The following is a 15241-nucleotide window of genomic DNA, read 5'->3' as shown; positions in this document are numbered from 1 at the left end:
TAATGGAATGACTCTATTCTACTTGGCCTTTCCTTCACTTTTCTAAAGATAAAAGCAGCGGTGCGAGATACTTTTCATAGTTCACTAGTCTGTGGCGTACCCAGCACACACCACAACAATTCTTCAGACTGGTATTTCACTCAGCGGTACAAACGTCTTCATGAATGTTCCAGAATGTTTTAACTCTTTAAGAACACAGCCTATTTTTGTCATAAGGACTAGAGATGAGCGAGCACACTCAGAAAAAGCAGTTACTCGAGCGAGCATCGCTCATCTCGAGTAACTGCTTACTGGTCCGAGTGTGCTTGGAGGGGGGGGGTTAGCAAGGGGGGAGAGTGAGAGAGATCTCTCTCTCTTTCCCCCCCGGTCGCCCCCTCGAGCACGCTCGGACCAGCAATAATAGCGATCGCAGGCATGGCAGGCTTGGACACCCATCTGCGATTACAATCAGCTCCCATTAAGGGATGGCCTGGGCTCACTTCTGAACCTGCTCCATCCACAGGATGTAAACTTAGGGGTTAATTCTGCCTTTGTGAAAATGGCAACTGATGTTTAAGGTGTGTTAGCCAAAACATACAAGCCCATATTACTCTATGGTTGTCAATTCTATGGTTGTCACTATGTACAACCGAGAGCGGCAGCGTGTGAGGGGTTGCGGCAGCGTGTGAGGGGTTGCGGCAGCGTGTGAGGGGGTGAGCGGTTGCAGCGGCGGGTCAGCGGTTGCAGCAGTTGTAGCAGCGTGTGAGCGGAGTGTGAACAAGTCTATCTTCACTACTTCCACAAGTAAATTGTAGATCCCCATTAGAATGAGCTCTATGTCTGGCAATGTCATCCAGTGTGCTACTTGTGCAATGTATGCGGTCCTTGACCAGCCGATCGAGGGTGCATACTGTTGCGCAAGATGCGTCCACGTCGCAAATTTAGAAGCCCAAATTCTGGATCTAAATGAGCAACTGGCAACACTGAGAGCCATTGACATCATGGAAAGGTGTTTGGTGCTCACTGAGCAGACACTCGCTGGGGTAGAGGCGGGGGTGGATGGTAGCACGGAAGAGCAGGGGGAGCAGGCAGTCAGCTGGGTGTCAGATAGAAGGAGGCGTAGAGGGAATAGATCCAGGGAGGCTGGTCCTGAACTGGCACAACCCAACATGTCTGCAACGTTGGCAGATGAGGGCGATGCCATTACAGAGCCAGCACCGCTGCAGCACGACATGCCCTCTGAATGCCAGGGGGATGACTGCTCCAGTGAGACGGGGACGGGGAGTGCAGGGCAGGCTAGACAGGTCCTAGTGGTGGGGGACTCAATTATTAGGGGGACAGAGAGGGCAATCTGCCATAAAGACCGGGATCGTCGAACGGTGTGTTGTCTTCCTGGCGCTCGAGTTCGACACATCGCGGATCGGATTGACAGATTACTGGGAGGGGCTGGTGAGGATCCAGCGGTCATGGTGCACGTTGGCACCAATGAACAAGTTAGAGGTCAATGGAGGGCCCTCAAAAATGATTTCAGGGACTTAGGATCCAAGCTTAGGGCACGGTCCTCCAGGGTAGTTTTCTCGGAAATACTACCTGTACCTAAAGCCACACTAGAAAGGCAGCAGGATCTTAGGGAGGTAAACAAGTGGCTCCGGAGTTAGTGTAAGAAGGAGGGATTTGGGTTCCTGGAGAACTGGGCTGACTTTGCTGTCGGCTACAGGCTCTACCGTAGGGACGGGCTGCATCTTAATGGGGAGGGTGCAGCTGTGCTGGGGGATAAGATGGCTAGAAGGCTGGAGGAGTGTTTAAACTAGGGACTGGGGGGGGAGGGTAAAATGAGAAATAGTGGGGTAGCCAGTGTAACTAGCGATCCGGGTCCAAGCAAAGGGAATGGGGGTCGAGCAGGGGGTGGGGTTAGTACAGTTAGAACTGATAGATCAGCCATAAGTACGAATAGCAACAAAACAAATTTAAAAAACAAAAAAAATGATATAAATTGTATGACCACAAATGCAAGAAGTCTGATCGGTAAAGTGGGTGAGCTTGAAGCGAGAATGACTGATGCAAACTATGATATAGTCGGAATTACGGAAACATGGCTTGATGATAAGTGCGATTGGGCGGTGAATTTGCAGGGGTACAATCTCTTCAGAAGAGACCGAAGGAACCAGAAAGGGGGAGGGGTATGTCTGTACGTCAAATCGAACTTGAAGCCGAGGCTACGGGAGGATATAGGGGTAGGAGACGAACAGGTGGAATCTCTGTGGGTAGAAATACAGGGAGGAAAAAATAACAAAATCCTGATAGGGGTCTTCTATAGACCACCAAAAGCAACAGAAGAAACTGAAAACTTACTACTAAGGCAGATAGAAGAGGTGTCAAACCGCAACAAAGTAATTATCATGGGGGACTTTAATTATCCAGATATAACATGGGAGAAGGAAACCTGCAAATCTCACAGGGGTGATAAGTTCTTGAGAGTAATTAAAGACAATTACCTGAACCAACTGGTACAGGAACCAACAAGAGGGAGAGCCATTCTGGACCTAGTACTAACCAACAAACCGGAACGTATAAAGGGGGTGCAGGTTATGGGGCACTTGGGGAACAGTGACCACAATATAATCAACTTCCAGCTGTCAATCAATAGGAAGCCTTATCAAGGAGCGACAAAGAAACTAAACTTTAGTAAAGCGAAATTTGATCAGCTTAGAACTTCTATCGGTAACATTAATTGGGACAACATCCTCAAAAATGACAGAGGACAAATTGGAAAAGTTTAAAAGGATCCTAATCACCTCATGTGAGCAGTTCATTCCCTTTAAAAATAAAAGAAACTCAACTAAAAGGAAACCAATGTGGCTCGACAGGACGGTAAGAGGGGCAATAAACGAAAAAAAGAAAGCGTTCAAACTACTAAAGCAAGAAGGCAGCGAAGAAGCGCTAAAATCGTACAGGGAAAAAAACAAAATATGCAAAGATACGATCAAAACTGCCAAGGAGGAAGCAGAAAGACGGATCGCCAAAGAAAGCAAAAACAACCCGAAGCTATTTTTCAACTATATTAACAGCAAAAGGATTTGCAGGGAGAGCACTGGCCCTTTAAAAAACAATGCAGGAGAAATCATTGATGATGACGAAGGGAAAGCAAATCTACTAAACAGTTTCTTCTCAAGTGTATTCACAAAGGAAAAGGAAATGCCACACGAGATGCAGGGGAATAAAACGAACCCCTCACAAAATATCTCATACCTAACGCAGGAGGAGGTGCGGAAGCGTCTAAAGAAAACTAAAATTGATAAATCGCCGGGCCCAGATGGATTACACCCAAGGATACGAAGGGAACTAAGTGACGAGATAGCTAGGCCGCTATACCTAATATTTCTAGACACTATCAAGACCGGTGTTGTACCATTGGATTGGCGCATTGCCAACGTGGTTCCAATTTACAAAAAAGGGAGCAAAAGTGAGCCTGGTAGCTACAGGCCAGTAAGTCTCACTTCAGTAACGGGAAACATTTTCGAGGGGATTCTGAGAGACGCCATCGATGAGTACCTCAAGGAGAATAAGGGAATAACTCCTCACCAGCATGGATTCATGAAGGGTCGCTCATGTCAGACAAATCTGATCAGTTTCTACTATGAAGTAAGCTCTAAGCTGGACCAAGGAGAATCTATTGATCTCGTATATCTGGACTTCTCTAAAGCCTTTGACACCGTGCCACATAATAGGCTAATATACAAAATGAGACAGCTCGGACTGGGCGAAAACGTGTGTAAGTGGGTAAAAAATTGGCTCAATGATAGAAAGCAGAGGGTGGTAATAAATGGTTCGTACTCTGATTGGACCACAGTCGCTAGTGGGGTGCCACAGGGTTCTGTATTAGGCCCCACTCTGTTCAACATATTTATCAATGACCTGATAGAGGGGCTGCACAGCAAAATATCAATATTTGCAGATGACACTAAATTATACAATATAATTAATGCAACGGAGGACAATGTGCGGCTACAAATGGACCTGGATAAGCTGGGGGCTTGGGCAGGAAAATGGCAAATGAAGTTCAATGTTGAAAAATGCAAGACTATGCACATGGGCAGGAGAAACGGATGTCATCAATATTCACTTAATGGGGTACCGCTGGGGAAAAGTGATATGGAAAAGGATCTGGGGGTATTAGTGGATAATAGACTAAACTGGAGTAACCAATGCCAGTCAGCTGCTGCAAAGGCAAATAAAGTCTTGGGGTGCATTAAAAGAGGTATAGGGGTGAAGGACGAGAACGTTATCCTTCCATTATATAAGGCACTTGTCAGGCCTCACATGGAATACTGCGTACAATTCTGGACACCGGTGCTCAGGAAAGATGTCACAGTGCTTGAGGGGGTTCAAAGAAGGGCAACTAAACTAATACATGGAACGACGGGACTGGAATACCCTGAGAGGCTATCCAAATTGGGACTATTTACTCTAGAAAAAAGGTTAAGAGGCGATCAAATAACCATGTATAAGTACATGAGGGGACAATACAAGGATCTCTCCCAAGATCTGTTTACACCCAGGACCATGACGGTAACAAGAGGACATCTGCTGCGATTAGAGGAAAGTAGGTTTCATCACCAACATAGAAGGGGATTCTTTACTGTAAGAGCAGTTAGACTGTGGAACTTTCTACCGGAGGAAGTGGTGATGGCAAAATCCATAGAGGAGTTTAAAAGGGGACTAGATGTCTTTCTGGAGAGGAAGGATATTACAGGATATAAATGTTAGGTTAAGTGTCAATCTGGGTATATAGGAAGGTAGGAACTATTAGGGGTTGATCCAGGGAACAGTCTGATTGCCATTAGGGAGTCAGGAAGGAATTTTTTCCCCAAAAGGGCTAATTGGCTCCTGCCTCTTGGGGTTTTTTGCCTTCCTCTGGATCAACTCAGTAGGATAGACAGGCTGGACTAGATGGACATTGTCTTCATTCAACCTTACATACTATGTTACTATGTTACATGGAAGTAGAAGTGCACTGCCCACTAGTAGACCAATATGTATATTGAATGCAGTGTGTTCTTTATTCTTCAAATGTGTCAAGATTAAGTCAACTGCAGCACTTCAGGGATAATTCCAAATCCCCTGGTGTCTTCAAAAGCCGTGTTGTTCGGCGAGGAGGAAAACAATGGAAAACAATGGTCTACTTTCATTTCTGTTCCTTATTCTTCAACCTATCTTAGCTCAACACCAAGTTTCCCGTAGTTTGGCACACCCCTCTTCCCAGCATTGTAAGTTAAGCCATTTCTGACTTTGAACACCACATTTATCAGATCTGTAGAATTAGTTTCTAAAATCTGCAAAGTTTTTCCCTTCAATGCAATTTTATTAATAGCAATAACATGCAGAAAAACTAGCAAGAAGTTCATGAGAAATCACGGGCAGCATAAATCTAATGGGATCAGTCAGGAACACTGGCTAAAGTATGCCTGGTCTCTTCCATAGATCATTTTTCTGAATGTACATAACCAGTCTTTTAAAGGAATTGTCTATAAGCCCAATTAGGGCATATGAACATCAAGTGAACCAGAATGGGGAGCCACTTAAAAAGTTTGCCTCCTGGACCTGGAAGCAATGGAGATTGCAGTGAACCACAGAAGTGCAGGCAGCTAAGTTAGGTGACTACTAGAGATGAGCGAGCATACTCGTCCGAGCTTGATACTCATTCGAGTATTAGGGTGTTCGAGATGCTCGTTACTCGTAACGAGTACCACGCGGTGTTCGGGTTACTTTCATTTTCTTCCCTGAGAAATTTGCGCGCTTTTCTGGCCAATAGAAAGACAGGGAAGGCATTACAACTTCCCCCTGCAACGTTCAAGCCCTATACCACCCCCCTGCAGTGAGTGGCTGGCGAGATTAGGTGTCACCCGAGTATTAAAATCTGCCCCTCCCGCGGCTCGCCACAGATGCGTTCTGACATAGTTCAGGGAAAGTGGTATCTTGGTGGAGCTGCTATAGGGAGAGTGTTAGGAGTGATTTTAGGTTTCAAGAACCCCAACGGTCCTTCTTAAGGCCATAAATCTTCTCTATATGCGCTCAATGGGGCCGGCGGCAGCAGCGCCGACCCCATTGAGAACATATAGAAGACAAATCCTTCTTCTCTGCCACAGCTGTAACAGCTGTGGCAGAGAAGAACGATGTTTGCCCATTGAATTCAATGGAACCAGCAATACAGCAGGTTCCACTGAAAGCAATGGGCTGCCGGCGATCGCGGGATGAATTGTCGGGAAGGGCTTAAATATATAAGCCCTTACCTGCAATTCATCCAGAAATGTGTTACAATAAAAATATATACCGGCGTATAAGACGACCCCCCAACTGTCACCTTATACGCCGGGAATACAGTGGAGCAAAGAATAAAAATCATTACTCACTTCTTCTGGTGTTCTGCGCCGCTGCTGCAGGTTGTCGCTCCCTCCTGGTTTCCGGCAGAGCATTGCTTTCTCTACGAAGGGCTTTAAATCCCCGCCTCCAGAAACACACGTGCCTTCAGCCAATCACAGCCAATGACAATTATGTCATTGAATGGCTGTGATTGGCTGTGTTTCTATAGGCGGGGATTTCAAGCCCTGCGTCCAGAAAGCAATGCTCTGCCGTGGAACCAGGAGGGAGCGACAGCCTGCAGGAGCGCCGCAGAACGTCAGAAGAAGTGAGTAATGATTTTTATTCTTTGCTCCACTGTATTGCCGGCATATAAGGTGACAGTTGGGGGGTCGTCTTATACGCCCCGTCGCCTTATACGCCGTTATATATTTTTATTGTAACACATTTCTGGATGAATTGCAGGGAAGGGCTTATATATTTAACCCCTTCCCGACAATTCATCCTGCGATCGCCGGCAGCCCATTGCTTTCAGTGGAACCTGCTGTATTGCTGGCTCCATTGAATTCAATGGGCAAACATCGTTCTTCTCTGCCACAGCTGTTACAGCTATGGCAGAGGAGAACGATCTTTACGCTGACAGTGCGGGGGGGGGGGGCCCACTCTTGCCGCTATTGTGGCTTAATAGTGGGACCTGTGAACTTGAGATGCAGCCCAACATGTAGCCCCTCGCCTGCCCTATTTGTTGCTGTGTCGTTCCCATCACTTTCTTGAATTGCCCAGATTTTCACAAACGAAAACCTTAGCGAGCATCGGCGATATACAAAAATGGTCGGGTCGCCCATTGACTTCAATGGGGTTCGTTACTCGAAACGAACCGTCGAGCATTGCGAAAATTTCGTCCCGAGTAACGAGCACCCGAGCATTTTGGTGCTCGCTCATCTCTAGTGACTAGTAGTGTTGATTATTTTTTTGCCACAAAAAAGTTATAAAAAAGGAGGGAGTGGGGCAATGGTGGAAGGCGGTTGTGGACCCATTTTAATACACTGGGCCCATGTAGGTATTGAAATGGCCCTGTTGCTGAAAATTCTCTTACGTGACACTTTATTGCAGAATTATAAGCTATACTCCTCACCATTCAGCAGTATCACTCCCTGCTATACCATATGCTGGGTGGATTGGAGGTCAGTCTCTTTGGGGGGGGGGGGGTGCAGCAGAAATACAGTCCTAAGCTTTCGCTCAGAACCTGTAAGTTGCGGGTTCAATCCCCACGTGGTTCAGGTAGCCGACTCAAGGTTGACTCAGCCTTCCATCCTTCTGAGGTTGGTAAAATGAGTAGCTTACTGGGGGGTAAAAGATGACTGGTGAAGGCAATGGCAAACCACCCCACAAAAACAGTCTGCCAAGAAAATGTCACAATCTGACATCACCCGAGGAGTCAGTCATGACTTGGTGCTTGTACCAGGGGACTTTTCTTTACCTTTTGAAGATAGGGTAGTTTTTTTTATTTTTTCTATTAAGAGGTAAATTGCCCCTAGCTGTCAAACAGCCCCTTCTTTGTATGAATTTCACTGTGTGCTTGACTAAAGAAACATTTTTAAATGAATTTTCACCTATTGTTTATACACACCCAGTTTTGGTCAAGCAATGGACGTCGGAGGAACAAGCCATAAACTTAGTGTAAGTTCTGTTGGTAACAGAACCCCTTCCATTAACCATAGTAATTTAGTGAGGTGGGATGTTCAGACCTGAATTATCACTCTGTATGTATTGAAATATTCAGCGTGATCATAATGAACGATGTCCCAAGGGTGCATGGCCCAACATGTCTTCCTATTTAGCACACACAAACCTTTGTTGTATGACATAACCTGGATACAATGTTTACAGATTGCCTTATTTAGCAGATTGTTTCCTTTCGGGCTTCTTTCCTCCTTGTGGCTTTGATAGAACTCTCTGGTGTAAGGAACTATGAGATGAGAGGCAGCAGACATGAGGTCATGTGAAAACATTAAACGTCTGCCAGGCTGCGTCTGGAAATCCATTCAGTGACAGGGAGAAAGGTTAAACTCAGAGGATGGATCCACAGAATCTCTGGAAAACGGGATAGTAAATTCCTTCTGTACCTGTCTGCATTGTTCCACTTTAATGCAGCATCTGTGTACAATATTCCTTGTAGATACACATCGTGTACATGATACAAAGCATATAAGACCATCTCTTGGCTCCCAAGAATTTTTGAATGTTTTTATTAGGCCTGATTTCTGTGTTTATTTATTCTGCTTTACTTCATTATTTCTTGTTTATGTTGTTGATATACAGAAAGTTTCCATTTCCAACCAAAATGTTGACTCCCAACTCTTTCTGGGTCCCTTACATGTGGTCCTTAGCATCTATTATAGAGGGCTTACATGGGGAGTCTTGCTCTGGCAGTTGTATGTTTATCCCAGTGGTAGGGATGTTGGTGGTAAGACTCTTGGGAAGTCCTTTTGCACTTTACTATGTGGAGTCCGATTTCTCCATTAGCTACCACAGCCTTTAGTTGAGGTTATTAGATCTTATAGAAAAAATAGCTTTTGTTAATGCAGTTTTTTCCCCTGTATTAGGCCAGATTCACACAAGCATTTGCACCGCATTTTTGCGAATCAGGCATTGCATATTTGCATGTGCAACAACAGTTTTTACTGTACTTTTGGCAGGCGATTGCACCTGCAAAAAAAAATAAAAAATGTGCCGATGCCCTCAGCATTGAAATGGCCAATTAGTTTAGCGACTTCAAGATGTGTTCTTTCCCTGCGCAAATGCTGCATTTTTTATTTGCCTGACAGAATTGATATTGCTAAATATACATGTTGTGGCCCAGAGTTAACGAGGTCCCTCCATAAGTAGGAATATGTTTGTTTTGTGTATTTGTATTGTCAGTGTCTTTAATGTGTATGCATTTGATGGGTATTGCACCTCTGCAGCACTAAATGAGTTAACGTCTGAGTTATGTCTGGGAAATGTATCTTGTTGTGTGTCCCATGACTGTTATATGTATATATGTATGTATGTGTTTGCAAGGGTAATATGTGAGTGCTAGCTCTAGTTCTGGTCTGTTCTGCAAGGCAGTCTACAAGAGAGTTTAAAGGAGTGGAGTAAGCCTAATCTTAAAGGGGTTGTCTCACGCCGAAACGGTTTTTTTTTTAATTCAATAGGCCCCCCGTTCGGCGCGAGACAAACCCAAGGGATGGGTTAAAAAAAAAAAAAAAGTTTATTACTTACCCGAATCCCCGCGCTGCGGCGACTTCTTTCTTCCTTTACCAAGATGGCCGCCGGGATCTTCACCCATGATGCACCGCGGGTCTTCTCCCATGGTGCACCGTGGGCTCTGTGCGGTCCATTGCCGATTCTAGCCTCCTGATTGGCTGGAATCGGCACACGTGACGGGGCGGAGCTACGAGGACCAGCTCTCCGGCACGAGCGGCCCCATTCACCAGGGAGAAGACCGGACTGCGCAAGCGCGTCTAAAAACGCCAGAAGACAGCGAATTTAGACGGATCCATGGCGACGGGGACGCTAGCAACAGAGCAGGTAAGTGAATAACTTCTGTATAGCTCATAATTAATGCACGATGTATATTACAAAGTGCATTAATATGGCCATACAGAAGTGCTGAACCCCACTTGATTTCAGGAGACAACCCCTTTAAGTCTGGAGGAGAACTTTCATTGAGAAAGTGTGCCTCGTCCTGCGAGGATCCCAAAGATGGAAGAGGCTGAGCGATGGGCTAACATCTGCCCTAGGCTTAATTCACCCAAGCCCCCTCTGTGCTAATACGGAGTACTGAGAGAGAGTGAGAGGAACCACTGGGCACTGCAGAGTGCAACACTAATCGTGAGTCTGGACCGCTAGAGAGCAAGAGAGAGAGTGAGTAAGGCCGCCTGCAGACGAGCGAGTCGGATCCGGCAGCGAGAATTCTCGCCGCGGGACCCGACCCGAGAGCCTGCAGGGACGAGCGTGTACTCACCCGCGCCTGGCGGCCCCGGTTCTTTCATGTGCCGGCTGCGGCGCAGCCGGCGCATGTGCAGACCGGAGCCGGCGGCCGGGTGAGTGCGTGCCCCGCACAAAAATAGGACATGCCGCGGTTTGTTTGCCGCGCGATATTTCGCGCGGCCAAACTGCGGCCGTCTGCATAGGAGTGCGTATTGTAATGCACTCCTATGCAAACTTTCAGTGGCGGAAATCCCGCGGGAAATACCGCCGCGGGATTTCCGCCCGTGTGCAGGCGGCCTAAGAGAAGTGACTCGCCAGGAGCAGAACCCCACAGATAACTGGGACTATGGATTCTTCTGACCTCCTGAGTATCTTCTTGGTCACACCATTATCGTTTGTTGCACCTGTATCAGCCTGATGTTATGAAGTTTGGACTGTATTCAAATTTGTAAATGAGCTCTACCGACTGTTACCAGTTTTGCTTAGAAAATTATCCATGTGTGTGTGTGGACTATTTTATTCCAACTTCTGGATTCACAGCAGAGGACAGAACGAGTGACCAAAAAGGTTTTAAGGTAAACCACGGATTGGGTTTTCCCTGTGAAACTCCCTCAGCAGTAACCTGGTCGGGTCCCGAGCTACGCCTAGGGGAGGAGATGGTAGAGCCCTGTGACAAGGCCTCATCTACCCCGCTATCTCCTCGGCTGTTCCTCAGACGCTGCATGCGCACGTGAACGAACCCATTTTCTTGTATGGCACGCGCTCCTTTTTTGCATGCACAAATACACACCCAAATATGTCCGTATGGATCTGACCTTTTAAAAATCTACCTGCAAGCCATTGGTCTAGCTGAGAAGATCTGTGATAGAAATATCTGTGCACAGAAGCCAGTAAGGCTACCTTCACATCTGTGCTGGAACCTTTGTTCAACGCTGTATGGTTCCATCACAAGACAAACCCGTTCGGCCAGGGGATTCCCTTTTCCTGCTACCTCATCAGAGTATGAAAAGAGAACCCCCCCCCTCCCCCTCCCCCTCACCCCTCACTGCGTATGTGAAAGCAGCCTCATGTTTCCACTGTCCGCTGAAAAACTGCAAAGCTGTTACATTATTTTAAAAATTCTCTATTTGATAGTAGAGAAAGACTGTCTAGTCTAAGTTTAGATCATATAGTAGTTGACTTATTTTACGCCAATAATTGCACAAAAAATTGCAATATTTTCAGCAATTTCTTGCTATTTAGGCCACACAACCTTTCCAGACAACTTGGAACAATTGTTCAAAAGTGTTTAAAATCACATAGTAAATGTGGCGCAAAGAATGTAAGACAATTTTCTGTAAATTTTGAATGACCTTTTTCAAATCAACAGAAAACTCATTGACCAAATTTGACCACTAAACAAAGTACAATTCACCTGGATAAGCAGCGACACATCTCAGATTAGAAAATGGTGCTTGATCAGGAAGGACAAATCTGACTGCTGAAGAAAGAGGTTAATTACTTTATTACAGGTATATGTGTGCTAGGCTGTACATTGTTTGAACTATGCATTTCTCCCAACATATCATTGATATAAGTCTATGTCAAACATCAAGCTTATGAAAAAAATAAAGGCACACAAAGCCTGGTTTCTGACAAATCTGTTCTTCTCAAGCTCATAAAACTCTAAAGCTTGCTACATGTTGACCAGCTTGACACCCTTAACTGATTGAGAATCTTACATCAAACAAGAATTGGACAAGATTCCTCTCCCAAAACTCCAGCAATTGGTCTCACCACTGCTCAGATGTTTACAGACTGTTGTAAAAAGGAGGGATTCTGCATAATCGTAGACACGGCAGTAGGTTTTGTGAGATGTCTTTCTGCCAACAGTTTCTAAATGAGTTGATTTTTTAAAAATGAAATGCAAAAAAGTCTCCCTTTCCACTACTGATGTGTGTTCTGTGCTCTATTGTGGATAAAATACACAATAGTAGAGAAAGACTGTCTAGTCTAAGTTTAGATCATATAGTAGTTGACTTATTTTACGCCAATAATTGCACAAAAAATTGCAATATTTTCAGGGATTATATTATATATTATATGGGATTTCCAAATCATTGTCTTATTTTCTTTACATTTCTTTATATTTTAAAGTGTCCCAACTTTTTTTTGGAATTGGGGTTCTGTAGCTAAAATTATGGAATGCTCTGATACATGTATATTTTGTACATATAGTCATCTTTTTGAGATTGAGCATGTTTGCATCCATTTATGCCGCTGTAGACTGGTAACTAATATTCATTTGTCTACCTGGCAGGTTGGGATGTAGAGGCTGGTGAATCTGAAGGCATTAACCCTGAAGTACTCATTTCATTCTCCGCTCCCAAGGCATGTGCTATTCATTTTTCTGGGAAGCACCACTTTATTGCTGGGAGATTTTTGCCTTATGATATACAGAAGAAATTTGAATTGAACCTACCAAAGTATCCCGGGACAGAATGTGTGGTGGAGCTCTAGAACTCATTGTCTGCTTTCAAAATTTGGACCTCTCAATAAATATACGAATTATCTCAATAAGTATACAAATTTCTGTACTATTCTGTATATGCTGTGTTTTTAATAGAAAGAAGACATTAGTTTCTACTGTTTATCTACAAACACATGAAAATGTATAAAGAAATGCAGGTTTTTAAGATGTTTGATAATTGATAATGACCAGCCTGCTACCCGGGGGCACACGCTGCCAGCCTGTAATGTGTATACGGTCAGTGTTCCCTCTACGGGGGGCAATGTGAAAAGGAAAAAGTTAAACTAATAAGGTCAACAAGTCCACCTACAGATATACATGTCTGCAAGGTGTGGTATGTTTTAACCTTCTTTCCAGGGCGCACAACAACAGTGTATGTTGACTGCAGCCTTTATTGGTCACTGTAGAACTGGAAAAAGATATAGAAAAATAATTGGTATGATAAAAAATACAATTGTTAAAGGGCCACTTCTGCAAAAACACATTTTTCAAACCCTACACCCCTCATCTGATTGTCTGTCATACTCTGTAGGTCTCCTCTGTATATTGCAGTCACTTTCATGCAGTGCAGCCTCCTGTCTGATGCTTATCAGGCACCACCTTGATACAGAGATATGCCCTTGCTTTCTCTTTCACTATTCTGTGCTATCAATCTTGTGATGCATCAGCACATCTCATGGTATAGACTGTAGCTGCTCATAACCACCTACAGGAAGGACCCTAACATCACCATTTGTACTCTATATTCATCTAAATACGTTCCAAATCATAAATATACAGTATTTACAGGATTTTCTGTTTTCCCCTCTAAAGAGCCTGTTTGGTAGGGTCCATTACACAGGAGTTAAAAAATGACTAATTTTAGAATACAGAAAGCCAAGTAAATGAGCTGGAGAGAACTAAACAAGTTACTACTAACCGACTTATATATACAGAAAGGCTAGTTACATAATGAATGTAAAAAAATAACTGGAGTGGCCCTTTAAGAATTTCGAGTCCGTAATCACATTTGAATATATTTTATTTTTTAATAAAAAAACATTTTTATTTGGGTCCACATTAATATAAAATATAATTTTTTTATAAATGTGAAATGACTATCTCATGTCTGTCTGTCTGTCTAACTACTTTCTCTCTGTATTGCGCATATATATATATATATGTACTGTATTACACTTGGGGTTATTATAAACGATCTTCCCTATTTGGCGTCATCCCCAAACACTGAAGACACCATTAAATCGTTGCCTTCCATTACAGTTTACATACTCTCACAAGAAAGAATGTCTCCGGCTTTGTCATCCGGTTTCCGGGCCGGCAACCATTACAATCGGCAGGGATAACATTGCACATGTTTGCACAGAATCTTCCACACAGTTGGCTGCGGGACATCCAATTCCCTACTTGCTCCAACGGTGGATTCCTGTGCATGCTTACTGCTGGACGGCTGGATGATTTTTGCTTGCAGATGCAACCTTTTTCCTTAAAATTGGAGTTTTTCCTTTGCGCCCGCTGGGTGATCTTCACCAAACTGTTCACTGGGGCAGAAGAATCAACTAGATCACTTGTAGACAATTTCATTGTAAATGATCTTCACCAAACTGTGTTCAGCAATGACGTTGCACAGTAATAAGACTGGTAGAAGTGAAAAGCAAAGAGACTAAATCCTCTCCGGTCTTCACCGGCAGCCTCTTCTCTCATACCTCCCAAGCATCGACTATGGAAGAATAAAACCATTTGGACCTCATTTAGCAGCACTGTCTAACAGTAAGACGCCCTTGTGGTCCATAGCAGCCAATCACAGCACAGTGTTCATCCTACCTCAGCAGCTTGAGAAATGAAAGCTGCGCTGTGATTGGCCACAAGGACATCTTATTGTTAGATAGTTCTGCTAAATGAAAATTTTTGAGTTCCTGTTTCCACTAATATCAAATTTATATATCGGAGTATCATTAGGCGGAGTTATGAGGGGTTCACATTAGGAAGATCATTTGTAATACCCCTGTGTGCCTGTATGTGTGTGTGTGTGTGTGTGTGTGTGTGTGTGTGTATATATATATATATATATATATATATATATATATATATATATATATGCACTACTGTAATCTGTTTTACTGTGGCTCATCAGACAATATTACTAAATGCGCATAGAATGCTCCACTATATATATTTATAAGCCAACTGCTCATTGCTTTAAAGGTAATTTACATTCTACAGTATCAGATTATCTCTAGTGTTACTCTTGTTAGATGGTTTATTTAACCCAAGTGAGTTGGAGGGTTGAGCCCCCGATGTCGGGGTCTTCTAGTTTACAGGTGATGTGAGGGTCTACTAGTTTACAGCCGCTGTGGGGGGCTGCTAGATTACAGCCTCTGTGGGAGTCTACTAGTTTACAGCCGCTGTGGGGGTCTACTAGTT

At 44.2% G+C, this 15241-nt stretch overlaps 1 protein-coding gene across 1 annotated transcript in view; it reads left to right on the top strand.

The window, feature by feature from the left end:
- Window positions 1-12857, top strand: part of YJEFN3 (YjeF N-terminal domain containing 3) — a 116697-nt gene extending 103840 nt beyond the window's left edge. The window contains exon 6 of the mRNA XM_066604515.1: window positions 12611-12857. Within this exon, the coding sequence (XP_066460612.1) occupies window positions 12611-12810 (200 nt within the window). The 3' untranslated portion in view covers window positions 12811-12857. The remainder of the gene's footprint in view (window positions 1-12610) is intronic.
- The last annotated feature ends 2384 nt before the right edge of the window (window positions 12858-15241 follow it).

This window comes from Eleutherodactylus coqui, chromosome 5 (assembly GCF_035609145.1).
Source record: "Eleutherodactylus coqui strain aEleCoq1 chromosome 5, aEleCoq1.hap1, whole genome shotgun sequence".
In the NCBI taxonomy this organism is placed as follows: domain Eukaryota; kingdom Metazoa; phylum Chordata; class Amphibia; order Anura; family Eleutherodactylidae; genus Eleutherodactylus; species Eleutherodactylus coqui.
Note: the sequence above shows the minus strand (reverse complement) of the source record. Positions and strands in the feature narration are given on the sequence as shown.